General features: G+C 55.7%; 1 protein-coding gene across 4 annotated transcripts in view; it reads right to left on the minus strand.

The window, feature by feature from the left end:
• Positions 1-27,724, minus strand: part of ASAP2 (ArfGAP with SH3 domain, ankyrin repeat and PH domain 2) — a 157,564-nt gene that overhangs the window by 2,377 nt on the left and 127,463 nt on the right. Inside the window, exons 16-27 of one of the 4 annotated variants that reach the window (XM_081253975.1) lie at positions 22,563-22,657; positions 16,741-16,930; positions 15,097-15,182; positions 13,108-13,223; positions 11,814-11,881; positions 10,529-10,642; positions 8,068-8,320; positions 5,279-5,413; positions 3,592-3,763; positions 1,986-2,035; positions 1,421-1,491; positions 857-979 (exon numbers count right to left, since the gene is read on the minus strand). In XM_081253975.1, coding sequence (XP_081110101.1) covers positions 857-979; positions 1,421-1,491; positions 1,986-2,035; positions 3,592-3,763; positions 5,279-5,413; positions 8,068-8,320; positions 10,529-10,642; positions 11,814-11,881; positions 13,108-13,223; positions 15,097-15,182; positions 16,741-16,930; positions 22,563-22,657 — 1,473 coding nt within the window. Of the gene's footprint in view, positions 1-856; positions 980-1,420; positions 1,513-1,985; positions 2,036-3,591; positions 3,764-5,278; positions 5,414-8,067; positions 8,321-10,528; positions 10,643-11,813; positions 11,882-13,107; positions 13,224-15,096; positions 15,183-16,740; positions 16,931-22,562; positions 22,658-27,724 lie in introns of all 4 variants that reach the window. The other 3 variants (XM_081253974.1, XM_081253973.1, XM_081253972.1) reach the window with 3 other exon arrangements.

Raw genomic sequence — 27,724 nt, forward strand, 5'->3', positions numbered from 1 at the left:
TCTGCCGCCCACGGCGTCGACTGCGCCGCGTGGAGCAAGGCTGACAGAGGAGGGGGCTCTGGACCCACAGGCACTTGAACCCCTCGAGGGGAGAGGCCACGAGAAGACCCCTGAACCAGCCATGCCAGAGGTGGTGCCAGGCCCCGAGCTGGCTCACAAAGGCCCTGGAGAGAGAACACACAGCTCACCCAGGAGGGTGCCTGGCTAGGGACTCTGATCAACACCCCTCGCCCTTGAGAGAGCGGAGCTGTCTCCGTGAGTCCTGGCTACGTCCTGATGGCAACCATGACCCATCTGATATCTGAGCTCAAGCCCCAGAGCTGGGCCGTTAGCGGCCCCCAGGCGGCAGACGCTGCCAGGCGTGCGGGAGCTGTTTGTGTGACTGCCCAGTTTATGACAGCCGCCTCTCCCTGGGGGCCGCCGTGCCGTCGCTGCAACAGTGCTGTCACCGGCCTTTCTCAGGCGAGGTGGCTGTGGCTTAGCAACATAACCACCTTGGCTGGCGCTGGACGCTCAGGGTCATCAGGGGAAGCGCCACGCTCATCCAGTTCCAGCTCCCACCCGGATGCCACAGCTGGTTTCAGGACGAGCCCGACACCCAGCGTCTCTGCCCTCTGGGTCAGCTCTCCCTCTGCGCCCCGCTCCACCAAGCCTGCAACGCCGGGCAGAGGCACTACCGAGAAAGCCAAGGCCTCATCTCAAACCCTCAGGTGCGCTCTGCAAACTGTAGCCCACGTGGCCTGTCCGCCCTGACGAGGGAGGACCCCACTCACAAGTGGGTGCACGGAAAGGGCAGCTGAGGCGCGTCGGGCACAGCGGGCGCCACCCGGGAACAGACCCCCCGGCCCCGACTCACCCACCACTCCTGGTCCTCCTCCCCGTCCACGACGATCACGTCCCCCTCAGAGAACGTCAGCTCGTCAGGATTGTCGGCCACGCAGTTGTACAGGGCTTTGACCCGCTTGGGCTTCAGCTTGGTCTGCGTCAAGAAGAGGGCTCACAGCTTAGTGTGAGGGGAAGCGTCTGCTCCAGGGCAGAGAACTGGGCCACCTTGCTTCCAACTGGTCCCGAGGGCCGCTCGCAGGCCTGGGAGCCCACGGGTGTCAAGATGGGCTGCTCAGTGCGCTCGGGGCAGGGGGACTTCCAGGAGGAGGCCAGCCGAGGGAAAAGAGCAGGGAGCGGGGCGGCCCGGTGCCTGGTGGGCACGTGGGGGCCTGTCCTGGAGCCGCGAAGGGCCCAGCCCACTGGCTGTGGGCTCTGGATTGCATCCTGCTCCGATCCGAAGGACCAGGTACCCAGGAAGAAGCCTCCCCCACCCCAACCAGGGGAAGAGGGAGAGTCTCCTCTGAGCCCTTGGACGATAACCCACCCGCTCCTGGCCAGGGCAAAGAGGCAGAAAGGAAGGGGCTCGTCCGCTTACCGCCTGTGACTTCCTGGGCATGGGCGCCGGGGGCTGCGTGACCACCGCATTGGACAGAGGACCCAGAGTTTCTGTCCCAGAGAGATCCACTGCTTTAGGGCCAAAATGAACGGACTTCACAATATGCCCCTCAGTCAACACCATGAGACAGAAACGACATAAACGCCGTCTGTCACAGCCACAAGGCAACTTGCCTGAGATTTCCTAACTGTTGAGGGAAAGTCCCCTAAAGGCCAAAGAACCTTGTGACTTCCATGCAACCTCCCTAGAGTGTGCCGGTCTGCAGGTGTCACAGAGTGAGGCAGACGCCCTAACCTCCTCCACTGACTCCCAGACCCCGCCAGGGCTCCCCCACACCCCCGTCCCCATCGGCAGAGGGGGACAGGAATGTGTGGCATGGGACAGAGCAGCCCAGGAGCAGGGGCGCCAGAGGTTCTGCGAGGGCAGGGTGGCTGCCAGGGCAGGACAGCGGGCCTGACCCAGGGGTTCACCACAGCAGGAAACACCCTCCACTTTGCCCCCGAGACCCAGCAGAAAGTAACCCAGTTTCACATGGAATAATTACCAGGTCCTCTTGGCTGGCCTTTGTTGATCAGTGGGCTTGACTTGTCAGGCCTACAAAGAAGGGGAAAATAGATTCACTGGTGCCCAAGGCCTGCAAAGCACGTTACCACTCCGCCTCACTCCCTTTTCTAAAGGACCTGTGTTCAAGTTGAAAACGGTTGAGCTGATTTCATCAACTGCCATCCAACTACCTTTTTTTTTTTCCCTTGGAAAAAGGAATGAGAGGTCCAGAGGGCAGTGCTAGATCGAAGGTTCCCAATTCCCAAACCAGGCTCCTCCTGCAGCTCTCCTGTCCCATGTGAGCCCACTGCCGATGCCCCGGGTCTGGGCTGGAAACTGGGCACCACTAACCAGCTCTAGCCGTGATGTGCCCCATCTCCTCCCCGCGCGGCCTGGGTCTCCTCCTGTGTCAGGTGGGGCAGTATCAACCCCAGAGTCCTGGCGGCTCTGCCAGGACCTGTCCGAGCACCGCTGGCCCGCGTTATCCATGCCTCTGGACTCTGTGACCCCTGCTGCCTGTTAACCGCTGTGACTGACATGGCTCAGCACCCCCCTGCCCCATGAACCCCGGGCCTGGCACGTCCCAGCACCACAGGGAGGGACACGCAGGTACGGGGCTCCCAGGGCTGGCAGACAGCAGTCTGTTAACTCAGGCTTGCCGGGTGGGCCTGGATAAATGCATTTCCACCTGCAAAAGGTGTGACACCAGTTCTGTCAACTCTCAAAGTGAGGACAAGTGACAAGAGTGTCTGTGATGAGCCGGGAGAGGAACCCTATTCCAGTTCTCTGCACGGAGCCAGGCACACGACTGGGACCTGACATGTGATGGGAGGGGATGGGGGGCAGAAGAGGCGGATGGGGACAAGCAAGGGACGAACGGCTCTCCACACACACACACGTGTGTGTGTGTGTCCCTAGTTCTGACCACTCAGAGGGCCTGCCTGAGTGCAGTGACACTCCAACAGCAAAGAAGACACTAAGCACCCAGATCTTGGCTTCTAAATATCATTTCCACTAAAAAGGAACCATTTTCCACCATAAAGATCCAGACTGAGAGCCACGAACTGGATTCCTCTGTAGTAAAGGACGGTATTTAGGTATCATGTGTGTCTAAATAAACTTGGAGTCTGAGTTTTGGAAGGTAGCATCCATGTTAATTTCCTGATTTTGCTGGATGTATTGTGTTTACGTAGGAGAATGTCCTCGTTTGTAGGAAATACATGCCCCGCACTACAGAGGGTCCGTGTAGTCGAGATAATCCTGTGAGTGACCAACAAATATGACCTAGAGGCCTCGTGTCTTGAGGACTTTAACTCCCCAAATCCCAGTGTCTGTACTGAACAGAAATCTAAATTCATCATGTGGACATAAGATGTACATCGGTATGAAATTTTTGCAGTTTAAACATTCTTGATTATTTTTTAGACCCCTGAAGCATAACCACTTAGTTATGTAACACCTGACCTTAGGGGTCACAGTAGTAGAGACATGGAAGATTTCAAACGTTCAGAGAAACCTCAGCAGGTGAAGTTACGGGGCTGGTGCCCCTGGGAAGCAAGGACGGCCGGGCCGCCCGGCCCGAGGGGGACGCAGAGGAGTGGCCTTACCCGGGAGCAGGCCTCTTCTGGGGCAGGCGGCTGGGCAGCTGCGGCGGCAGCGGCGGCGGCGGGGCTTTGCTGGGCGGGAGCCCGGGCTGCGTCGGCTTGCTCTGCTGGCTCAAGGCCTCCAGCACACTGGGCGTTTTTGCTACCGGAGGGGGCGGCGTGGGAGCCAGGGGGTCTGCGGAGAGAGGACAGGACAGATACGCGGAGGGTCACACTTCAGGCGCCCCCCTCCCAGCCTTCTCACCCGAGGCTCTTGCGATAAGGGCTTCCTTTTTCCTTCCCCTACCTCATAAGGAAAAAACCTACTTTCATTGATGATTTTCAGAAAACAGTGCTGGCGGGGAGTCTTTCCGAGCCTCAAGTTGGGACTAAAATGCCTCTATGAGCCTGGGAGTATTTTCTCAGCTAGAACCCCCCGTGGGTTTCCGCCCTCCACGGGGACCAGCAGGAGGCCCGGCCTGGGTTGGCGCCGGTCCTGCCCCGGGGCGCCACCCATGCCGCTGGCCGGTCAGACTGAGGAAACGCTGCGAAGAACTAGCTGGAAAGGCTCCCGGTCCGCGAGGGGGCAGCGGGACGAGCTGTATCGTTCTCTACGTTTCACAGGTGAGGAGGCCGCTGCTTTCCCCAAGCGCGGGCAGGTGAGGCAGGGAGCCCGGTCTCGAGCCCACGCCTCCTCCCGTTTCCCGGGCCAACAGCAGCCCTCCCCTCAATGTCCAGCGTTGGTGTCCCGCGGTCGCTGTGGGGGGCGGTGACCTGCCCCGGGCCTGGACGCTGATCCCCAAGGACCTGGCAGCCCCCCTCTCCCAGGACAGCGGGCGCTGGGAGCCGGCTGACCAGGGAGGGATCGGTTTAATCCTTCTTTTGTCATTCTTCTCTCCTTTTTCTGCTTTAAAAGGAAAGTCAAAAGGCAGACTCTAGCATGCAGATCTACAGCCCCCGGGACGCCAGACTGCGAGTGTGAAAGTGGGCTTCTGAGACCCGCTGGGTGCCCCCCAGGACCCGGCCCATGCCATCTGACTTGGGTGTGCTGGAGCTGGGTGCCCCCCGCCCCAGCGTCCCGAAGACCCCGTGCCCGCTCCGCCTCCAGTGCACGTATGACACCGACCACAGCCAGGGCTGGGCTTCTCCCCCCTTAACTCCGGGTAAGGAAACCGGGGAAACCAGGGTAAACCCTCAGCGCCCTCAAAGCACCCCTGACCCCGCGATGCCAGAGCCCCTCCCTCCTACAGCGTCCAGGCCTTGCCCCCGCCCCCCGACCACCCCGGGTCCAGTCGACCCCCCACCAACCTCGAAGCTGGAAAAAAGCCCCTCCCCTCCCCCGGGTGCTGAGACTGGCACGGACATGTGACACTGAAGGGCAGGGCACAGACCAGATCATAATCCACAGGAACACTCCCCAGCGTCGAGAACCACCCAATGGCCAAAGGCAGCCCCGGGGCCAATGTGTAAGAGACAGAAATGCTGCTGAAGTGCTCGGGAGACAGAGCAGGAGAGTGAAGGGCCCCCGTGGGGTGTGAGGCAGACAGGAGTCTGCTGCTGGGGGGCAGCGGCCGCAGGGCTGGGGCCACAGAAGAGCCCCAGGCCCCCAGGCCGCGCCGGGCAGCCGGCAGCGAGCGGCTGCCGAGAGACCCCCCAGCCATCCAGCTGCGCAAAGCCCAAGAGCGAGAAAGGAAAAAGGAAAAAAACGTACTGGTAGATGTCACGCGGAGAGGGGGCAGCGGTGGATGGACAGCTGGCGGATCTGACGAAGATCGCTGCCGGCTTACACTGTCCACACTTACAGAGTTTGTCTTCCACAGGGCGTTAGCTGAGAAGGCTGGCTGAACTGCACACGCACGCACATGCACACACACGCACGTGCACACGCAGGCATGCACACGCACGCACGCACACGCACGAGCACAGAACAAAAACAGAAACAGAACACTGCATTATTGATCCTCTCCCCTATAAAATGGTACACATGACCCTTCTAGAATAGCATTAAGGCCACAAACAGGACGTTGATTTTTTTTTTTTTTTTTTTTTTTTTTTGCGGCACGCGGGCCTCTCACTGTTGTGGCCTCTCCCGTTGTGGAGCACAGGCTCTGGACACGCAGGCTCAGCAGCCATGGCTCACGGGCCCAGCCGCTCTGCGGCATGTGGGATCTTCCTGGACCGGGGCACGAACCCATGTCTCCTGCATTGGTAGGCAGACTCTCAACCAACTGAGCCACCAGGGAAGCCCCAGGACGTTGATTTTAAAAAAATTCTTGTTTCTGGTTTCTGGAAGACAGGTACCAATACACAGCGAACCAACGATGCTCCGGGGAAAACTCCCAGTTAGTCTTCTCAGTCTTACCAATTTTATTTCTCAAATTTAAACACTGTTTGAAGAGGGAAATGATGACCACAGTGACCCTCCTGAGCACTGCACTCGGGGACAGGACGTCTGCTTGTCTCTACCCATCTCAGTCCTCCCTGTGGGGTCACCACCTCACACAAGGGGGCACCTGTCCTCAGACAGAGCACGTGGAGAGAAGGCTGCAAATCAGAGACATCTGGTGAAGGGCAAACTTATTTCTGGCTGAAAGTCAGCTCAGGTGACACACCAGGGAGATGGCACCGCCCTGGACACACCCTTCCTCCACCCACAAAGCTCGTCCTCACGGAGCGGAGCGGCATCTGCTCAGGGCACAGGCATGGCCGTGTGTGTGAGGCTGGGCCTGGAGGTGAAAGCAGGCCACACCCTCACGGGGCCCACCCGGGGTCAGAGGGAGCCGTCACACGCCTGCCGTGGACAACGTCCTCCTGGATGCAGGGCCCGAGAACATCAATCCCGTCCTACTTGCTGCGTGGTGACTCCTCGTGGATCGAGTGTGGAACAGACGGAGAACAAAGGTACCCTTTGGGGGGCTGGCAGGGATGAAGGGCAATCTCCGTCGCCAAAGGAAGAGACGGAGCTAACGGTGGGAGTGGCCGAAAGAAATGGGGGAAAAAAACCCCAAACTTTCTCATCCTAAGATTTTAAGAAAGCAAGAAATAGAGGTGAACAGCTTTCTATTCCTCTTATATGACCCAACAGAGCAAACTAAAATCTTTCCTAACATGGCACACACAGTCAGTAAAAGGCACCAGTGGGATGGAGACAAACACAGGCACCGGGATCTGGGAGGGGGGGCAACGAGACGCACCCACACGGCCCCCCCCGGCCCGCCCGGGCCCCTCGCAGCTGGGGGACGTGACCTCCTTCCTTGCCGAGGGACCTCCTGGTCAGGCCTGGGTGCCGTGGAGGAACGGGCTCTGCGGGCGGTGAGTGGGCGGGTTTCAGGGGTCTGCCCCGTGCGGCGTGGGTCTGCTCCTAAGGCATGTGGCTCGGTGACCCAGACAGGAGGCTCATCAGCCTTCTCTGCCTCCCTGAGCGCTGGGGGCAGAGCCGTGTGGGAGGGTCCGCAATACACTCAGGGCAGCTGGGGGGCGGCGGTGGGCACAGCCACGCCACACCGTGAGCACAGACGCCACAGGACGGCAGACGTGCGCACTCCTCCCTCCCGGGGCTCGCAGCGCCACCGTCACGCGCCTACACGCCCCTGCCGGAGGGTAGCTCCCGCACAAATGCAACTTGGGATTTACTTTCGGGACCACCATCGGCCTGCAGCAGCCGTGGGCCCAGACATCACGCCCCATGGAGGCTCCTGCCCCCGGTCCCCTGGGAAGCCCTCTGGAGGCCCCAGCCCAGAGCTGGCCTGGCTACTTGCGGGACCTGCCTTCAGGGAGTATCATGGCCAGTGGGCCTTCAGTGCTGGGCAAATCACTAAACCTCTGGGGGCTTAAGTTTCCATTTTTATAAAAACAAAAAACAGCATCTGTTGAGTCAAACTTGCTGTACTGTGACAGAGCGACGGAGGTTAGCACAGGAAGCTTTGGCACTTAAGGCGCTGGTAGGGCCCTCGGGGACTATTTCGTATTTTTACAGTTAGGCTGAGCACCGTTTCCCAGATTAGCATCTCTTTATCCTTCATTTCATGGGGATCACAGAGATGGGCAGTAACCGGATGCCACAAGCTGGCCGAGTACAGGTAGGAGACAGATACAAAGGGACTGAATGAAGGTGAAGGGAGGGGCAGTGAGGGGCGGGCCGCAGAGAGAAGAGGACCAGGAAGGAGGTCTGCAGGGAAGCACCCAGGCACCAGTAGCAGGGGCTGACCCCTCCGCCTCAGGCCCACCCCGGTGGCGTCCCTGCATCCCTTGAGTCACACGTGCCACACCCCTGCCCAGAACGAGAATGACGTCAAGACACTCTACCACCAACCCAAGAATGACGGAGTTCTTTTAGGAAGCAAACAACGTAAGTACAAAACAAAGGACCCCAAATGGAAAAACATGTCCTGAAGCTGGCCCACACGTTAGCTAGCCGGAGGGCAAAGCAACTACAGCTTCCCCAAAGCAAAACCCCAACAACAACGCTCGTGCATCCAGGGGCTACCAACTGCTCAGTACCTTTGGCAACGTTCCGCGGGGGCAGTGGGGGAGCACTGGCGGTGCTGGGGGCCGCGGGCTGCGTGGGCGGTGGGCTGCTGCTCAGGATGGCTCCGTACGTCTCGTTCTGCAAGATGCTGGGCACGAAGCTCCTCTGCTTGTCCTTGGCCAGGCTGGCGGCGTCTCTGGCCAGAGACGCGGCGTTGGACTGCAGCTGGCTGGAGCCCAGCTGGTAGAAGCTGACGGGCCGGTCTTCTCGCCGACTGGGACTGGGCTGCAGGGGGTAGTGGGCAGAGGTGTGTGAAATACAGACGCGCTGACCTCTTGGTCACAGCAACTGACGTACTGGGTACAGCCTCAGGTACACCAGTCTAATACCTGGGCACGGTGCATTTTTACTGTTACGTGACAGCCGCAAAACCTAAAACTCACTCTTACCATGTCCCTTAACGGAAACACACCCACGAAAAAAAAGCCATGATTTACAAAAACTTCAAAACAATTCTTCATTCTGTGAAGAATTTAAAATATAAGCTATTTCACCTTTACCATCCAGAGTTACCTCAGCCTAGCTCTGTATTTCACTGCGTGTCCCCTCCCCTCCATAAACACCCTTCTCTGACGGCAGAACAGTGCAGCTGCTCCAGGCACGCACAGCCACAGCGGATCCCCAACAGCCATATGGCTAATTCGGGGGAGATCAACGTCTTCTTCCCGTAGGAACTGGAACTCTTAAGAGTCCTCTAACTCAGGGGTCAGCAAATCACGGCCCATGGGGCCACAACCTGTTTTTATAAAGTTTTATTAGAAAGCAGCCATGCCCATCATTTGCATATTGTCTGTGGCTGCCGTCAAGCCACCCTGGCAGAGCTGAGGAGTTGCAACAAAGCCTAAAACATTTATTATCTGGCCCTTTACGAGTCTGCTGATCCCTGCTCCACCTGAAAGCCATGTGCATGGAACCACGGACTTCATTAGATGGATCTCGTATTTCAAAGTCAGCTTCGTTATAATAGCTGTGATCTTGAGCAAATTAACCTTCCAGATCCTATTTCTCATCTGATAAGTGGGTCTAACTTTATTTTTTTATTTTTATTTTTTGGTCTCGCCACGCGGCATGCGGGATCTCAGTTCCCCGACCATGGATTGAACCTGGGCCCTTGGCAATGAGGGTGCGGAGTCCTACCCACTGGACCGCCAGGGAATTCCCTAGCAGGTCTGACTTTAACCGCCAGCACAGTGCCTGGAGCTCAGCAGGTCTCAGTATCGGCAGTCACCCCTCCTCCCCTCACGGGACCGCCTGCCCGGCCAAGGCTCTGGCCAACCAACGGCTCACGCCCAGATCCAGTACGAGGACTCAGTGGCCAGTGGCTCTTCATGCACAGTTTAAATTCCAACAAAGCCCATGGCCATGCGAACCACCACCCGCCGCTCTCTGCCGAAGGGGTGGGGATGAGTGTCAGCGCCGCTGACGGGCTTTCACTGGGTCCACGGCACCTGCCAAGTCACTGCACAACCCCAGGAATGTGACGTGTGCCTGACCAAGAGGCACTCGCTCCAGGGCAGGTGTTTCAAACCTTCTCCCCTTTTAAAGGCAAATCTAAGTGTGAAATAGCCAGCTCCCCTCACTTTGATACCATTTTACAGCTAACTCGGAAATTTCTTATTCCAAGAAACCATAAGTACAGATACTAACTGCTCCATAAACTGGGATAGTCCAATAGGTTTCGGAAATGCCATATATACATAATCAGACATCAGTACACATCAGGACATTAAAATCCTACAGTAAAAATTAAAACGTTACACCCGGCTTTCCCACTAATTTCACAGCAGCTAGGCGTATGGGCTTTGGAGTCAGTCTTCCTGGGTCTGACTCTGAGCCTCGTGTGAAGGTGGCAACCTTCCAGGGGTGCCCTCAAGTGCACAAGACAGGCCATCATGAGGAGAGGCTGGACCAGGAGGCAAGAGCCCCAGGTTGGTCTCCAAATACTGGCTTCACTGTGACCAAGACATCCCCTCTCTTGAGGCATGAATGACCCCATCTAATAAAGGGATGAGTTGGACCCAATGATCTCTAAGGGTCAGTGATTTCAGTGAAGGTTTTAAAGATCAGCTAGGTGAACATGGCCACTGCTCCTGGGGGAACCTGGCTCTTTATCACATTATCCAGAGAGAGAGCTCCCTCTAAAATCCCCGAGAATCCAAGGCTCTCTGTATCCTTCCTTCATATCAGAAGGTGAGAAGCTGCCTCTGATTACACAATTCTCATTCGTTTACAGTCACGTCTATAGGAGCTGGGAGACAGGGGGCAGTTATGGGAAGGGTAAAACCACAAACCTACTGAGAGCCCTGGAAGCAAAAAGTAAACGGCATTTCCTTTTCTACAAACAGCTCTCTACCCTGATTACAGGCCAGGACCCACGCCGCTCTGAAGGACGCTGACCCTAACGCCCTTAGAGTTCCACAAGCCGGCACAGACCTGCAGCTTCTCATCCACATCGTCATCGCTCTCATCCAGGTCTTCATGGAGCAGTCGCCATTCGTACTCGACATGAACGTGAGAATTAAACCTTCCGGATAAGGCTTGGGTCAGCTGAGAACAACAAAGCACTGTCGGTGACGCTGCTCATATACTCGGCCTTGTCAAGCAGGTGTCCACCAAGATGGCCGAGAGGTAGCGGGGCAGGGAGCCTGCACCCCAGTATGAGGCTGGCTTATCCAATTCACTGCGTCTCAGGTCAAGCCCCCACTCCCTAATCCACAGATAACCTCGAAGCTCAAACCCGACAACTCCCATTTAGTGTTTTGTAAGCTGCAGAGTTGCAGCACGCAGCCAAGGGGTGTTTGAGATCTAAAGGGCAACGGTCAGCCTGCAGGTACCCACGACTGCACATGGGAGCATCTCAATCTGAGGAGAAGGAACGTGTCCACTAACTGTTAACCCCACTTTTCCTGACCAGCACGAGAGAGTGAAGCCCTGTGGAAAATGACGTGAATGGCCAGCTTCTCAATTCTCTCCAGGAAGGTAGATAGCTGGTTCCATTCTAGGTGCACAGGAGAGAAGTTAATCCATTAGATAAATCGGTGTCTTAGCACATTAGGGTCTGACTTTTCTCCAAAGCCAGACAGTCGCCATGTGGTCCTGGGCGAGTTACTTAACCCTTCCGTACCTATCTCCTCATCTGTAAAATGGGGTAACAGTAGGTACCTATTAATTAATGCTTTACGGTAATTATCAAGATTAAATGAGTTACTGGACACAAAGTGCTTAGGATAATACCTGTTAGCAGCCCTACAGCTCTGCAGCGCCGACTGTTAATGGTGCCATGGACTGAGCACTTACTCTGTGCCCACTGCTCTGCAGAGTTCAGCAACGATTCCCCCAAAAAACCTGCGAACTGGTATGCCTGACCCCCCTTCACACACAAGGCAACGGCGAAGAGAGCTGGCATGACCTTCCCAAGTCGCAGCGGTGGAGCCCCCTGTAAACCCGGCCTGACTCAGAGGGGCCTTGGCTCCACTCACCCCAGACAAGCCAGGGCCGCTGTCAACATGTGCCACCAGCACATACTGACTCGTGTTCTGAGTGTCACCATAGGGGGGATGGTCACCTCCTCTCTAAGGGGCCCCAGGACACTTTCTCCGAGCCGTCCCCCCTAGGCCACTGGGATCTACTCAGGACGCTCCTGCAGGCTCCGAGAGCCCTCCCCAAGGAGCGGCGCCCCTCACCCCACCCTGTCCGTGCCGGGTGGCGGGACACTCACCAGCTCCTCACAGCGTTCGTGCCTGAGGCGCCTGGCAATGTCCAGCGGTGTCTCTCCTGACTCGTTAGCTAAGAGGCGGGGGAACGAACAGGCGTGTTACGGCAAAAGCAGGCAGAGGTCTGATACTGAGAGGCAATTAAAAAGAGACCCGGGCCTCCCTGGTGGCGCAGTGGTTGAGAGTCCGCCTGCCGATGCAGGGGACACGGGTTTGTGCCCCGGTCCGGGAAGATCCCACATGCCACGGAGCGGCTGGGCCCGTGAGCCATGGCCGCTGAGCCTGCGCATCCGGAGCCTGTGCTCTGCAACGGGAGAGGCCACAACAGTGAGAGGACCGCGTACCGTTAAAAAAAAAAAAAAAAAAAAAGAGACCCAGCGAAGCAGCACCAGACGGAACTGAGCACGACGAATGAAATCCAGCTAGTTTGCCCCAGTCGGTGCTCAACTGTGCTGAAGTCGTACAGAGCTGCAGCAGCGTGCAGTCGGGAAGGTTTTCTAAGACAAGGTTTGAGCTAATCTAATGAAGATAAAACCACTGAAGTAGCCAACTAATGGAAATAAATATCCAAGGTATAAGCTGTTGAACAAAGCAGTTCATGGTAATTCTCTAACCAAAAGCACTGCTAATCTAGTTCCAGGCATCTGACTGTAGAAGACTTTACACCTCCTTTTAAGCAGTCTGAAGATTTGGAATTGTGTATTTTCTTCTAAATGAGCCTCAGTCAATAAGATTTGATGATTAGTTAAAAAAGAAAAAAACCCAACTTGGCTTGCAAGCAGGCACGTGCCTTCTTTCTGCTCTTTGCTCTCTGCTTAACAGTTCTTCAAGAGCTCCACTCAGGACACCATCACAGCCCGACACCCTCGGGCTAGACTGTGCCTGGATGGCTACAGGTCAGGGTCCCACAGGGGAGGGAGGGATGAAGGCCAAGCAGACGTGGGTCCCTCGTGGAGGAGGCTTGGTGCCAGTGAACGGAGGGGCAGTGAACAGTGACTCTCACCAGTAAACATGCCCACCCAGAGCCAGTGAGGGGCTCAGCATGATCCCAGGTGGGGGTCAGGAACAGGAGGGCGAGATGCCCAAACCTGGTCCAGGTCACCTGGGTACCAGCGACAGCTGCAGGGCCATCCTCTGCCTCTCAGAAAATGCCTGCACATGACGGCAAGCCTACAAGACAGCAGAGGGAGACTGCTGATGAGCACGAGACCACAGCAGCCTTGCAGGGCGGGACTGACTCCGCAGCTCGGCCCAGAGCCCCGCACCAGGAGCTGCGCAGGGCGGTGGGGGGAGGCTCACCGATGCCGATGGAGGCCTTGCCCCGCAGCAGCAGCTTGAGGCACTCGGCGCTGTCGGTCAGGCAGCAGTAATGCAGGGCCGTGCTGCCCTTGCCCGTCTGCTTGTCCAGGTTCCCACTGGCAAGGACGGGAACAGAGAGAACAGTGAGGCACAGGCCAGAGGACTGGGGCTGCCTGGGCAGGGACACTCAGCTCCGCCAGGGTGGCCTGAAAGCAGCCATAGACAATATGCGAACGACAGGCATGGCTGCTTTCCTTCCCCGAGAGAGGCAGCCAGAACTCAGGTTCACGGAGGGCAGGGTTTCTCTCAATCCTCCTCCAGGGTCGGGGGCCCACAGCACCAGCCCTGCCTGTGGGCAGGAGGAGGCCTTGGCTTAAGGCCATCGGGGAATAAACAACAATGGCAGAGCCCTCCAGAAAGCGAGCAAGGCACTTGTGCACACCTGAGCGGGGGCACGGGCAGGTGACCCTGGCATCCCTCCCGCTTCACTGGCAGTGCCCGTCTGGGCCTTAGGAAGCCTGCGTGACTTGCCCAGTGTGTCCCACACAGGAGGACGGGGTGAGCTTTTCTCATCTTACTAACAACACTCTTGCCAGGAAAGGGAAAAGCCGCTCTTCCAAAGTTCGGAGTCCCCAGGCTCCTCGGAGCTGCCCTGAAAACAGGCTGCGGGGGAACCGTGAGGAGACCACAAAGATTCTTCCAACACAAAACAAACCCAGGAGATCCCAGGACAAGCCACTCAACCCACTGGTGGAGGTGGCCCTGGGCCTGTTCGGAGCTGGACAGACATGTGGGAACCGGAGCGTATCCACTGGGAGGTGATGCCCGCAGCGCCTATCGGGAGGAAACCAGCTACACTCCGTCCTCCCGCCCGCCCTTTCTGTTTTAAAGCAGCTACGTTTTCAGTGTGAAAAAGGAGCCTCGCTTCTGATCTCCCCTCCACTCCTGCTGTCCTCCTCCCATTCTGGAAGAAAAGAAACCAGGATTCCCCTCCTCCTGCCCCTGAGAATCTGCACTGAGGGGGATGGCACCGCTCAGCTGCTCACGGAGCTGGGCCCTGCCACGCTCCTGGCACCGGGACAGCATTCGGGCTCCATCAGAGGATAGGGCGGTCCGAGCAGCTTCCCCCAGGCATCCAGAGAACTCCCGGCTCCTGGGGAAGGAGCTGCCTCCCAAGCTCCTCTACCTCTGGCCATTTCTTCTTCTGAAGACAGCCGGGAACGGCAGAAAATACAAAATGCAAAGTCTCTCCTTGCTTCTGCACTTTGGAATCTTCTATTCCATCTGAAGCCAATTCCTGTGGCTTTTAACCAGCACCGTCCCCTCCAGCACCCACCCACCCAAGCCAGGATCAGGCAGTCAGGATGCTCCTTGACGGGGCTTCCCCACTGGCCTGCAGCTGCCAGGCGGTCCCCGCACCAAGCGAGGCAGAACGTACCAAATGGGACTAGTGGGGCCGGGGAAGCCGTCCGTGCATGTCCTCTCTCAAGTCAACTTCTAATGAAAAATAACAGCTTTTCCAACCACGCAGAACGCCCACAACCCCGAGCTGCGGTTTACAACATCAGCTCGGCCAGCGGCTGGAGGAGGAGCTCTGCTTCCTGCTTCCCTCTCGCTCTGCTCAGGGTGCCCCGCCTGGACCTCGTGGGACCCACACCTCACGGCACAAGCAAAGGGGTGGTCGTGGGGGCCACAGACGGAGGCTGCTTTCCTGGGGCTCGGAATTCAGCAGGCCTATCGACGGGGCGTCTCACTGAGTCCCAGACACTAGAGGCGGGACCTCGCAGACCCCGGGAGGGGGCTTTATTAGGATTGCATCCAAACACCCCACACCTGGCAGCACTGTCCCTGTCCCATGATTGCTATTCAGACCCAGGGAAATTCCAGCATCTTGGCCACACAACTAAAGCAACGGGGCAACCCCTGGCTCCATTCTCAGCAACACCAAGGAACGAAATCAAACACCTTCCCTGATTTTAGAACACCTACCTGTTCTGAACTAGAAAGTCTACAATGTGAAGAGAAGTCCGGTCCACGGATCTGACGGCCAGGTGGAGGGCAGTTTCATCCGGCTCCTGAAGACCAAGCAGAAACATTCCAGAATTCCAAGGGGAGCATTCAATTCTGTGTCCCACATGAGAAAAATTGTGTATTTCTCTTCCAAAAGCCTCTAAATCTTTCCTTTGAAAAACGTTACCTCTAAGACACCAAAGGCCCCTTTAATCTCCACGGCAAACTCTGCCCCTGGGAACCTGAACTCAGCTCCCCTCCCACTCACCTACCTGACACAGCCTCATTCGTGATTTCTCTCCGGCCAGAACTTCCTCAGAGAGGCTAGGGGTTCCACTGCCATTAGTAGCACTGAAGGCTAGTTCCGGTATTTAGGCACAGATGTGTTATCTGTTAGGAAGGTTCCCCGGGCTCTTATACCTGCTCCCTGGGTAAATATAAATGTATGTCTTAAATGCCGGGTTAAGTTTTTGTATTCTATACTTACAGATAACACCATCAGTGCTAATACCCGGACTGCCTTCAGTGCTACTAAATGGCACGTGGCTACCCCTGCCTCTTCTGAAGGAAGTTCTGGCCGGTGGGAGAGAAGAATCACGAATGAAGGCTGTTTCAGGTAGGTGAGTGGGAGGGAGCTGGAGGCCAAGGGAAGATCCAGGTAGCGGGGAACGTGGGGCAGAGGGAGACAACGGGCCACCCGCTCCTCCTCGGCTGCAGCACAGCTCTGAGCTGAGCACACGCGGCCCAGGGCAGCCTGGCTGCAGTTCCCTATCTCACTCTCGAACACTGAACATTATGGTTCCATACAACGTGCTCAGCTGCTAAGGGTGACCCAGTCCCGTGCGCCTTCATTCTGAGGGTAAGGAGGGTCCAGGGGGCTGTGAGTGTGCGTCCACGAGGGTAAGGAGGGTCCAGGGGGCTGTGAGTGTGCATCCACGAGGGTAAGGAGGGTCCAGGGGGGCTGTGAGTGTGCATCCACGAGGGTAAGGAGGGTCCAGGGGGCTGTGAGTGTGCGTCTACGAGGGTAAGGAGGGTCCAGGGGGCTGTGAGTGTGCGTCCACGAGGGTAAGGAGGGTCCATGGGGCTGTGAGTGTGCGTCCACGAGGGTAAGGAGAGTCCACGGGGCTGTGAGTGTGCGTCCACGAGGGTAAGGAGGGTCCAGGGGGCTGAGTGTGCATCCAAGAGCACACCCACAGAAGAGAATTAGGACACACCGGCCATAACACTGGTGGTTCCTGCAGACAGATCCCGATGGTGAGACCCCACCCTCTTGGCCCAGTTTCCCCAGGGAGGAGGGCAAGGGGAGCAGGCTGGACAGCGGTGCACCAGGCCTGGTCCAGGCCCTCCTTCCCGGTGTGGCCTCGGGAGGTGCAGCCGAGGCTTGGCTGAGGTGCTAATGCGGCTCTCGGAAGACAGAAGGAGGCGCTTAGGCCCAGGGATGGACCTTCCTTCTAGAGGGGCCATTACAGTTCTGGTTTAAGAATCAACCACTAATTTCCTCCCCCAGGACTCACTGCCTCTTCTTTCAGAGTCACACGACTTTGTCAGCATTTCTGATGACACTGCCTTGCCACTCCCCGCCCTCTCACCCTTTCTTTTCTGTTTTTACAGGTCTTTTCTTACATGTCCATTGGCCAGTGGGATTTTTTCTGTAAGATCCACACCATCAGCGTATGCTTGGAGTAATCCAAAAATATCTCTTGCTTTGACAGCCTCACAAAGGCTGTGAAGTTTTGCCGCATTATCCGCGTGTCTTTTCCTTGCGTACTTCCTCTCTATGTACTTGGCAGTAATGTAGTCCTTTCTTGCATTCCTGAAGTCAAACATAATTGCCTCGTGAATGATTAAGGGCCTCTATTCAAACAGATCCCAACATCCATTCATCTATAACTACTTAAAAAAAAAGTCCCGTCCCACCCTCCTTGTGATAAGCAGCATTGGCAGAAAGACACGAAGCGGGAAGCACGTGCCGTGTGGCTCCCCCGCGGCACCTGCGTTCACTCAGCCTCCAGGCACTTTCAAGAGGCCGGAAACCCTCCAGCTGCCAAGACAAGTGGCATCAAGGCCCAGGTCTAAGGGTTAAGCGGCCAGGTCGCGGGGCTGGCAGCCCTCATGGGAAGCCTGTCTTCCTGCTTGCGGGCTCCGTGCCTGGCATGCAGGCTCACCGCACACCTGACGAACCAAACGAACTGTCCATCTCCGTGGTCTGTTTCCCGGCCTTCACGCGGCCCTGTGTGTGCAGACCCCACCTCTCAAAGGAGCTCGGAGGGGCAGCGACTCCAGGGCAGCCAAAGAAGCCCGGGCTCAGATCCTGCCCCACCACAGACTGACGTGCGACCCTGGGCACGTACATGGCCTCGAGTCTTCTTATCTGTGCAAATGCACACGGCCTGTGAGAATGGAATGAGCTGACACGCTTGCTGCGCTCACGGCAGGTCCTTAGGGCCTTGGAAAGCACCGATGAACTTGAAAGACAGAGAGCAAGAAAAACAGCAGCTTCCGGTCCAGAGGACTCAGCATTTTGCTCCAAGGACTTTTTTGTTTGTTTGTTTGTTTTTTTTGCGGTACGTGGGCCTCTCACTGCTGTGCCCTCTCCTGTTGCGGAGCACAGGCTCTGGACGCGCAGGCTCAGCGGCCATGGCTCACGGGCCCAGGCGCTCCGCGGCATGTGGGATCTTCCCGGACCGGGGCACGAACCCATGTCCCCGGCATCGGCAGGCGGACTCTCAACCACTGCGCCACCAGGGAAGCCCTGCTCCAAGGACTTTAACGAACAGCAGCAGCAGCAATAATAAAAATTGTAGACACGATTTTTGAGGGACAGTAAACACTAATTACTTCAAGGGACAATCAAGTCAGATGTGCCAAGAAACGACCCAGTGTCCATCAGCTGAGAAACAGGTAAACACAATGTGGTGTCCATACAATGGAACACGATTCAGCCACAAAAGGAAGGAAGCACTGACACAGCCCACGATGTGGATGAACCCTGAAAACGTTAAGTTACATGAAAGAAGCCAAACACTAAAGACCACACACCGTGTGATCCCATTTACTGAAATGCCCACAACAGGCAAATCTGCAGACAGGTAAGCAGTTGCCCAGGGCTGGGAGAGTGAGGGCACAGAGTCGGGGATGGCTAACTGGTATGGGGGTTCATTCTGGGGTGATAAAAATGTTCGAAAATTGCTTGTGGTGATGGATGCACAGCTGTGAATATACTGAAAGCCAGTACATTGTACATTAAATGGGTGAATTGTATGGTATGTGAGTTACATTTCAACAAAGCTCTTAAAAAAAAAAAGAATGTCAGGGAAAACCAAATTCCAAATACAAAAACCTAACTTTAGCCAACAAAGCTACCAGGGATATAGGAAGAATGACACGAGAGGACTGAGCCCCTTGCTTCTTTTGTGCCCTCTTTCTGGAAAGTGCGAGGTACACTGAAATGTCACAGGGTCAGGCAGGGGAGGCTGAACTAGAAGAAAGGGCCTGGGTTCCTCCCCCTACCCCAGGCTGGTGGTCAGCTCTGAGAGCGCACAGTCACTCGGGCCTGGCTCTCAGTCACACGGCCGGATCTCAGCCCGGCTCCACGCACCCCCCCTCACCCACCAGTGACTTTGGGCTGGCTACTCAACCTCTGTATCGTGAGCACAGCTGCTTGCAGGGCCTTGCAGGATTAGATGAGACGGCACACTGAGGCCTTTAGCCCAGGGTTTCGGATGTCATTACTGTGGCAGCACGGAATGAAGAGGGGCTGGTGGTGGCCCGGGCGGGTGGGACCCACCAGCTCTTCTCGGCTGGGACACCGCTCACTCCCACCCTGCCACCAGGGCTGCACCCACCACACCTGCTTCTACTACTGGCAGGGGCCCAGCCCCCAATGTCAACCCACCAGGCTTTGGGAGCGGGCAGGTCAACTCCAGGCTCCCAGGGTGGCAAACACCACTCCGACTGCCTCACCCAATAAATCCACTGCCTGGGTGTTTATAAACGCAGCCTTGTGTGAACCGTGCTGGTGGACTTCACACATCACCCCACACGTGGACAGCTGTTGCGGGCTTACAGGTCACATTGAGATGTGATGTCCACCTGACCCTCACAACAATGCTGTGAGTGTGAGCCTGTTCCCTCCAGCAGCCAGACAGCTCTGGGGGCTGCCCTGCTTTGCTGGACTGAGCTCTCCTTCCAGGGGCTCCCAGCCAGCGTGACGCTCAGGCTGCTGCCTCGTTCCCGTCTGGGGTTGACAACTGACAACCTGTCTGATGAAACTCTAGGGGTCCCTTCTGATGGGCAGTGGGGCTGGACATGTGTCAAGGTTTAGGCAGCTCCAGTAATCACTGTGGGACAGTCAGGAAGGGGCTAGAGATGAACTGGACCCTTTACTTTTTAAACGTATTATCCACTTGTCCAGGGCTCTGGGTCTCATCCCCTGAAGGTCGTCCCTCCACAAGCTCAGGTACAGGTCTGTTCTGGGCAACACCACGTCCCACGGTTTCCTGGAGGGAGTTCACTCTGCCGGAGCGATTCCCCCACCCCCTCTTTTTTTGGGAAAGGCTAAGGCTTTTGGAGAAAAGGCAATGAACTTAATATAAGAATGCATTTGGGGCTTCCCTGGTGGCGCAGTGGTTGAGAGTCCGCCTGCCAATGCAGGGGACACGGGTTCGTGCCCTGGTCCGGGAAGATCCCACATGCCGCGGAGCGGCTGGGCCCGTGAGCCATGGCCGCTGAGCCTGCGCGTCCGGAGCCTGTGCTCCACAGCGGGAGGGGCCGCAACGGTGAGAGGCCCGCGTACCGCAAAAAAAAAAAAAAAAAAAAAAAAAAAAAGAATGCATTTGGCATTCGTGTTCAGAGAGAGGGGCTTCTTATACTCCCGGAGGACAGGGCGTGCATGAGGGCCCTAAATCACAGGAGAGAAAGAGTTCTGGCCTCTGGAAGCAGACGCAGACCTGGCTGCTCCCCGCTTCCCGCCCATGTATATCTCTCAACACCCCCCATATCCATCTGAGGATTCACAGGCCACGAGATGGTCTTTGGCTTCCCTTTCAACAAATTCATCTGCAGATGGTGTGTTGCTCTGAGATAAAGCCAGATTTAATCTGGAAGTAAAATATTAGCTTATTTAAGTAGCCACAAAGCTAGGACTTCACCTCTGACTCGCTGATTCATTATATATGTATTTCCCACCACAAGCAACATATTGTGGTGGGAAATACAAAAACGAGTAAGATGCAATTCATTAGAAAAGTATGTGTAAATACCTCGGTACAATGTAAAGTGGGATGAACTGCTTTAAAACAGAACTAAGTGCTACAGGAGCACAAGAGCCCAGTGACCAATTTCAGCTGAGGAGGTATCAAAGTAGGTGGCATTTTGCCATCACGTTGGTCACCTGCTCTCATTCTGGAAAAACAAGAGGGGGAGGAATAAACGTCCTTTTCATTTGTGCCAAGGCTGGGGGGCGGGGAGGGGCCCCAATGCAGATGGAACGTTTATATCCAAGAGTCCCAAGCAGATGGTATTCATTTTTTCAGAATCATCTTGCCCCACGGTAAACAAATTATCTGCTTTTATAAAGTGCCCCTGGTACTTGGAAGAAATTAGTTACCATATACTGTGTTCAAAGTTGATCAGTATTACAGCATTTCAGGAGACCAGTCCCTTCACCGCGAGAGCAGGTGTCCGTTAGACAGTAAGTAAAGTGCCGCAGTGGGCCATGATGTTTCCTGTCCTAAACAGATCTTCTCGTATCCCAGGAAGAGTCAGCTCTCCTAGGGGTAACTCTCCAACTGACACCTGCCCCGAGAGGACCCTAACTTTTCAGGGCATGTGGAGTCAGCTCCTGGCACGTGTGCTGCCCCATTGCCCATGCCCACGGCGAGCAAGCAGGGCTGCCGACACCAACCCGGTGCAAGATGTGTGACTGCTTCACCCCTTCGCATGTCCCAGCGACTCTGCGAGGTGGGGACAGCTGCACCTCTGTTCCTCTTAGAGGAAAAGGGCTCAGAGAGGTTGACGAACCTGCCCAGGTCCCACAATTGGGAAGGATGCAGCTTTCTGTGTCCCGTGCTGCCTCTCCAGGTCTGGGTAAGGATACAGATTTGGAACTCGGATCTTCATCAAGAGAGGACAATCACTTTATAAGCCCTGTGCCTGGAATCTAACATCACACCTCGTCCAATCTCAAGGAGACACTTCCCCACTGACACGTGCTCCAGGGCCCGGACGTGAACTGACTCTCACCCAGCACCAGCGCACGCGCGCTCACCTCAGACGCCGACACCTGCGAGGGTGTGGAAGGCACACGGGACCTGCCCGCCCTTTAGTCTCTCTAAGCTCCCTCACCGCGTGAAGTCACCTCACCCAAGCGCAGAAGAACACAGATCCCGTGACCTCAGCTTCCAAAGACCGGCCCCCCACAAAATGTCTCTGCCAAGGGCCGGGAACTGCACCTGTCTGCAACGCTCTCCCAGCCACCGGTCCTCCCTGTCCCCGCCGAGCCCCAGGGGGAGCCCTGCCAGCACTCCTGTCTCGGGCTGCTCCCAGGGAAAGGCTGTCTGGGTGAAGGAACTTCCTCCTCCCCCTCATCACCTGCTTCTCACGTGGCTTCCCCGGCCCAAACCCTCTGACCCGGGCTCGCCACTTGAATGCTGCTCCTCTGGACCGGCCTGCTCCCTCCCGCCCCATCTGCCTCACCTGCACGGCACTACAGCAGGTAAATCATCCCAGCCCTCCTGCAGCAGACAGGCACTGGGCAGGCCTGCAGTCTAAGGGGGCAGGCCGGGCACTGCCCTGACCAGCTCGCTGGTCTCCCACCCGCCTCCCTCGCAAGGACCAGCGTGATCTGGGTGATTTATGATTTATTTGATTAGACTGGCGGGAAGTACCCTGGTGGTCAACTCTGCCTCAGCGGGCCAGCTGGACGCGTGATGAGGCACGAAAGCTTCTTGATCAGGTTTTGTGTCCACAGTAAAACAGAAACAAAGAAAAGCTTTTTGAAGGAAACAACACCCTCGACATTTGCACTGGGAAACAGAACGGGACATAATCATGTTACCTAGGACAACCGACCCTCCCCGCGGCTCAGAATTCACACTGAGAGAAGGCAGGTGGGAGAGCGACTCCCCTGCCCTGAGGCAGAAGCGAGGTGGTGCCCACACACCACCAGCAGAGGGTGCCACTCAGGACTCCCTCCGCCCCCGCCCCCTGGCAAATCCACTTTCCTCTGGCTCCTAAGAAAAGCTGCCAAACCAAGTTTCTACTTGGACATCCAAAAAGGTTAAAGTGACTTTATAAACAACATAGGCTGATTTCTTCCCTAAAGAAGCAACAATCGATGCACCCAAGCTTGTTTATTCCCCTGCCTCGGGGCGGGGTGGGGGTGGGGAGCCGGGGACAAGGCCAACCTTTGCTCAGAAAGCGAGAACAGCCAGCCCCACACTTACATGTCACTGCTTGGGTTGGGTTTGATCGAGTCCTCAGCTGGAAGGCAACACTCCATAATCTCATTGAAGCCTGCATTCCCAATATTCTTGGCAAGCTGCAAAAACAAAAGTCTATTTCAGGGTACTCAATTATTAATACCTTTCACTGCTACACACGACTCACACAGTTGATGATTTATTTAATGGCCACTAAGAAACAGAGCAATAAAGTGGTTTGCCTTTAATGAAGCTGGACAAAACCCAAACCCCAAAGGTACCCATAAAACTAGAGATAAGAAACAGCATGCCTCTTACAGAGGAGTGTTCTCATAAAACGTCCCCTAGATAGAATGCCTCCACGGACAGGGAGAAGCAGTAACCCGGCCCAGCTCGAGTTTCTTTCCTTTCTCCCCACCCCCCAAAAAGAACCTGTGCTCCAACTGAAACAGATCTAACAGCCTTTACTTACACCAACGAGGGGGTGGCTCATACAGCAGAGAGGCCGCTGGGCCAGGACGCCAAGATTCAGGTTCAAATTGTGGTCCTATTTCCTGGCTTTGTGACCACAGGCAAGGCAGTTTACCCGAGCTTCCATTTTTTTTTAAATTAATTTATTTATTTTTGGCTGTGTTGGGTCTTCGTTTCTGCGCGAGGGCTTTCTCCAGTTGCAGCGAGTGGGGGCCACTCTTCATTGCGGTGCGCGGGCCTCTCACTGTCGTGGCCTCCCGTTGCAGAGCACAGGCTCCAGATGCGCAGGCTCAGCGGCCATGGCTCATGGGCCCAGTTGCTCCGCGGCATGTGGGATCCTCCCAGACCAGGGCTCGAACCCATGTACCCCACGTTAGCAGGCGGACTCTCAACCACTGCGGCACCAGGGAAACCCCGAGCTTCAATTTTTTAATAATAAAATGAAGATACCTACCTACCTACCTTGCCAGGTTGTAATAATGATAAAACGGGGTAATTTCTGTAAAAGCATTCAATAAACTAGAGCACTAAAAGTGTATCTGTTCCAACATAAGGTCCTTACTTGCCGATCAACCTTCTGACTTGTCAGAAATGAGCAGGTTTTCACCAGTGCTCACTGATACAGGCACTATGCTGGGTGCAGAAGGTACGAGATATACGCCAGCCCCGCCCTGGCACGCTCCTGAACGGATGTGCGGATCTGGAGTGATCAGGATCCTTAGCAGCACGGATTTCATCCCACCCTCAGCACCCAGCTCAGCACCTGACCGAGATAGGACTCTTCAATATCTAATGAAACAAAGAAACCGAATGGAAGCACTGGGCCCAATGCTTTGGACAGAACATTTTCATTTCCACATAGAAAACGATGCTGTGGGAGCAGCGACACTGCTGGTGCTTCTGCCCTCGGTGAGTCACATGGACACAGGCTGAGTGGGACTCTGCGAGGAAAGGCTGAGACCCGGTGGCCTCTTTTCGCTCCAGGGGGACCGGCTGGAGCAACAGCCAAAGGGATCTGGGCCAGATAGGGCCGAACTTCCTGGTGGCGAGTAAGAGGGGACCTTGAGGGAGGCCGAAGGACAAGGGAAACGCGCAGCCAAGCCTGACAAGCGGGTGGGAGCCGTCCTAAGTCTTCCCTGTGCTCGACGAGTGGACAGAGCTTCTGGAAGCCCCGAGCCCCAAGCTCTCAGCAGCCCTGCCTTGGGTCCTCGGTCCTCAGCCCTGGCCCCGGGGCCTCAAGGCGATGTCAGGTGGCAAAGCCCCAGGCTGCCTCACTGCACTTTCCTGGAGACGGGGCTGCCCGTCAGGGTGGTGCAGAGCAGGGGGCCCGGCGTACCGTGGAGCCAACGCCCCGACGATTTCGGGGGCGCCTGGTGCCAGATCCAGGCTGAACCTCAGCGTCGGGGCCCCGGTTTAGAGCCAGGCCCACACTAAGGCCCCACCGTTCAGTGCAACGTGGACACCATCCCGCACCCCAACCTAGCTATCTGCAGGGCAGTGACAGGACAAGCCACAGCGCCTGCCCCCGGGAGCCCCCCGGTCTGCAAGCAGATGGGAGGGGGCGCGAGGAGGAGGATTCCCTGGAATTCGAAAGCTGCTCCCCTTCTGCTTGGGCTTGGCTGGCTTACTAGGGGTCAGCTGGTCTGGGGAGCCACCACGGCCGTGCGTCACACTCGTCCAACATGGAGAAATATGCCGCCTCACAGTGTCACCAGGCTCCAGAGAATAGTTCAGCCTGCAGAGAACCCTCTGGAACCATCAACAAAAGCAAAGCACCTGCAGATGGAGGCTGCAGGGTCACGTCAAGAAAATGTGCGGTCCAGCAGGCCGCGCGGGCAGGAGCCCAGGCAGCAGGAGGGCTGGTTCAACAGCCCGGACACGCACGCCCTCCACTCTCAGAGCCCATCCCCGGCACGTGGGGCTGCACTGAGGCTGACAGGGGGCCCTGGGGTGTTCAGGGGCCGCGTCCTCAGGGAAGCGAGCCCCAGGACACGCGCGGAGCCCTCGGGCAGGCTGGGCTCCGGGCCTGGCACATGGGCCTGCTCCAAGGGGCTCGGTCTAACGAGACAGAGGTGAACGAAAATGAAAAAGAAGGGCACCGTGATGCAGGCTGGACTGAGCGCTATGGAGACGGCCAGGGGCCGGCAGCAGAGCAGGGACCTGGTCTAGACACCTGCTCCCCCACACCTCGAATCTGAACGAAACCCTGTGTGCGTCTCCCTCACCGCACAAGGCGCCCTGAGGACGGGGACCAGGAGTCACACATGCCTGGAGACCTGCAGCACCAACCCTTGAGGGGCCCCCTGAGCCAGAAAGAGGCCATAGGTTTTCTCTAGAAATTGTTTCCAGAGTTTGGGGTGAAGATGGGGAACCTCCTGTGCCCTGTTTTCATGTTTCCAGATGGAGGGTCACCAGTTCCTGTGACATTCTGTCTTCCTCTGTTTTCACGCACCCGGAGGAAAGAAGCGGACAGCGAGAGAGACGACTTCCCTGCCCGAGAGGCTCAGAAGAACGGGCGCCCCCAGGAGGCAGCATCTGGTGGGTGTGCCGCTCTGCCGGCGCCTGGGGCTCGGCTGCCCCCACACGTGTGGACCAGGTCGCCGATTCCGCTGTTTTCAACCATAAATCAGACCTTCGCTCTCTCAAGCGGTTCCAAATGCATGCAGGGAAACGGGGTGTTAGCTATTGGGCCCCCTCAGGTCCCAGGCGGCTGGAAGGCTTGGAGCACAGGGCACATCTTTAATATACGGGTGGATATGCCCGGGGCAGTGAAGGCACCTGACCCTGGTAGGCGAGCTAAGAGACAGCAGTGAGCCCTCAGCTGCTGCCTCCAAAGACCGGAGCACGAAAAAATACCCTGTGGTGCGCAAAAAGAGTCGTGTGTCGTGCTTCACCTGCGCCTCTAGACATTCTGCTTTTGGTATATTTGACAAAGTATATAATATACTCCTTAGTAAGTAGTACAAGTATAACTACACATCACATACATGTATATGTTTTGGTGCTCAATTTTTTCTGATAGGGTTTGCGGTTAAAAAAAGTTCAGAGTTGTGATTTAAGAAAAAAGAACAGAACACAGGCTCTGGCCTCCCCTTTAAAATGGGGTTCTTGTTTAGGTTAGAGAAGACAAAGGACCGGGTACAATGCCTGAAGCATAACAGTCACTCAATAAATGGTAGCTGGCTCTACATTTCTTGCTGCCCTTTGCAGCCTGAGTGGCTTCATTCTGGACCCAGGTGAAACCACAGAATGATCTGTGAGGAAGCTCTTGGTTTCTGAGGGCTTTCCTCTCCACTCCCTCTCTCAGATCCAGCTGTCGGCTGGTCTGCTTTTTATTTAACAGCTTGTTAACGACTTCATGAGGAGGCAGGAGAAAGTCATAAAACAGGCCCGAGTCAGTAACATGTGCTCCTGGGGGTTTCGGACCCTATTCTTTGACGGAAGAAGGTTTTTAAATGACTGACTCAGATTCAGTTCCATAATACTGGAATTTCCTTTACTAATTTCACTTACGATGTGAGACTGATCATATGATACGAGGACCCTCGTACCAACAATACTGTTTTATGTAAGACCTGAAAATCAGAACTGAAATAGTAATCTTCTATGTTAAGGAGGAACTTTATCTTTTTAAAATTTATGCTTATCAGGAGGTTTTCTGAAAGCAGATTTGCTTTAAAATCTAAGGATCTTAGGCTGGTGCATGCTAGAGTAGTTAAAATGGCACAGCTTCCCTGAACTCTAATCAAATTAATACTTCAATGACCCCAGTTTCTTTCCACTGACTAAGAAGCGATTCGAGAAGCAGGAGGCAAAGGGAAGGAAAGATGACTGCTGACCAGCCACCTTCACGGATGCTGCTGAAACCCACTCGGTTGACATGGGAATCAAGCATGCTTTGAAACAAAAACAAATTAAGAAGGAAATGGTGAAACCGCCACGACATACCATCAGGGGAAACTGTTTACAAACCTCAGGCCAGAAAATACTTTATGGGATTAAGCAAAAGACTTCTGTCACGAGGACCTTGGTGAGACCATATGGGGGGACAGGAGCTGCACTTTACGGGGTGAGCATCTGTCTATTTAGAACACAGTGCCAGCCAGGAAATGAACATCCCTGCTCGTGTATCTGCTGCCTCCAGCAGGCCGTGCAAAACCCCCTCTCCTGCCGCAGCACATCCATGTGTGTGGCTCTGTGACTCTGCTCTGGAAAGCAGCCCTGTCCGGGCTGCAGCCTCGGACGCGACAGCAAGTTATCTTCCAATTCACCCTCTTACCTCTTTAATAGGGTACAAGGGGCCTAATTAACATGTGCTGCCCAAGAAAACGTATTCTGATGAACACACCAGCCCAAGACCCTGACACCACTGCTCTGTGAACCTGAAAGGTTCACAAACAGAGCAGTCAAGCCGGTGGGGTCTCCCTGAGGATTCACACATTAGGACACGCAGATGATTTTTCTGGAAGGATTTTGTTCAAATCATCTTGGAGGAGAAGGTAACAACGATAATACTAATAGCTAATACTTTATAGTTCTCACTATGTGCTGGATGTAATTCTGAACACACACACACAGTGTGTGTGTCAAGCCTTCAGGAGATCTTTTGTTCAGGCATCTGACTAAGCAAAATAAAGAACCAGGTGCTCTAAAAAGGCTTGAAATTCTCATGCTTTACAAATGGTACTAACAACACCTGACACACACCCTTCACC

This window comes from Mesoplodon bidens, assembly GCF_964165515.1.
Source record: "Mesoplodon bidens genome assembly, chromosome: 14".
Lineage (NCBI taxonomy): Eukaryota > Metazoa > Chordata > Mammalia > Artiodactyla > Ziphiidae > Mesoplodon > Mesoplodon bidens.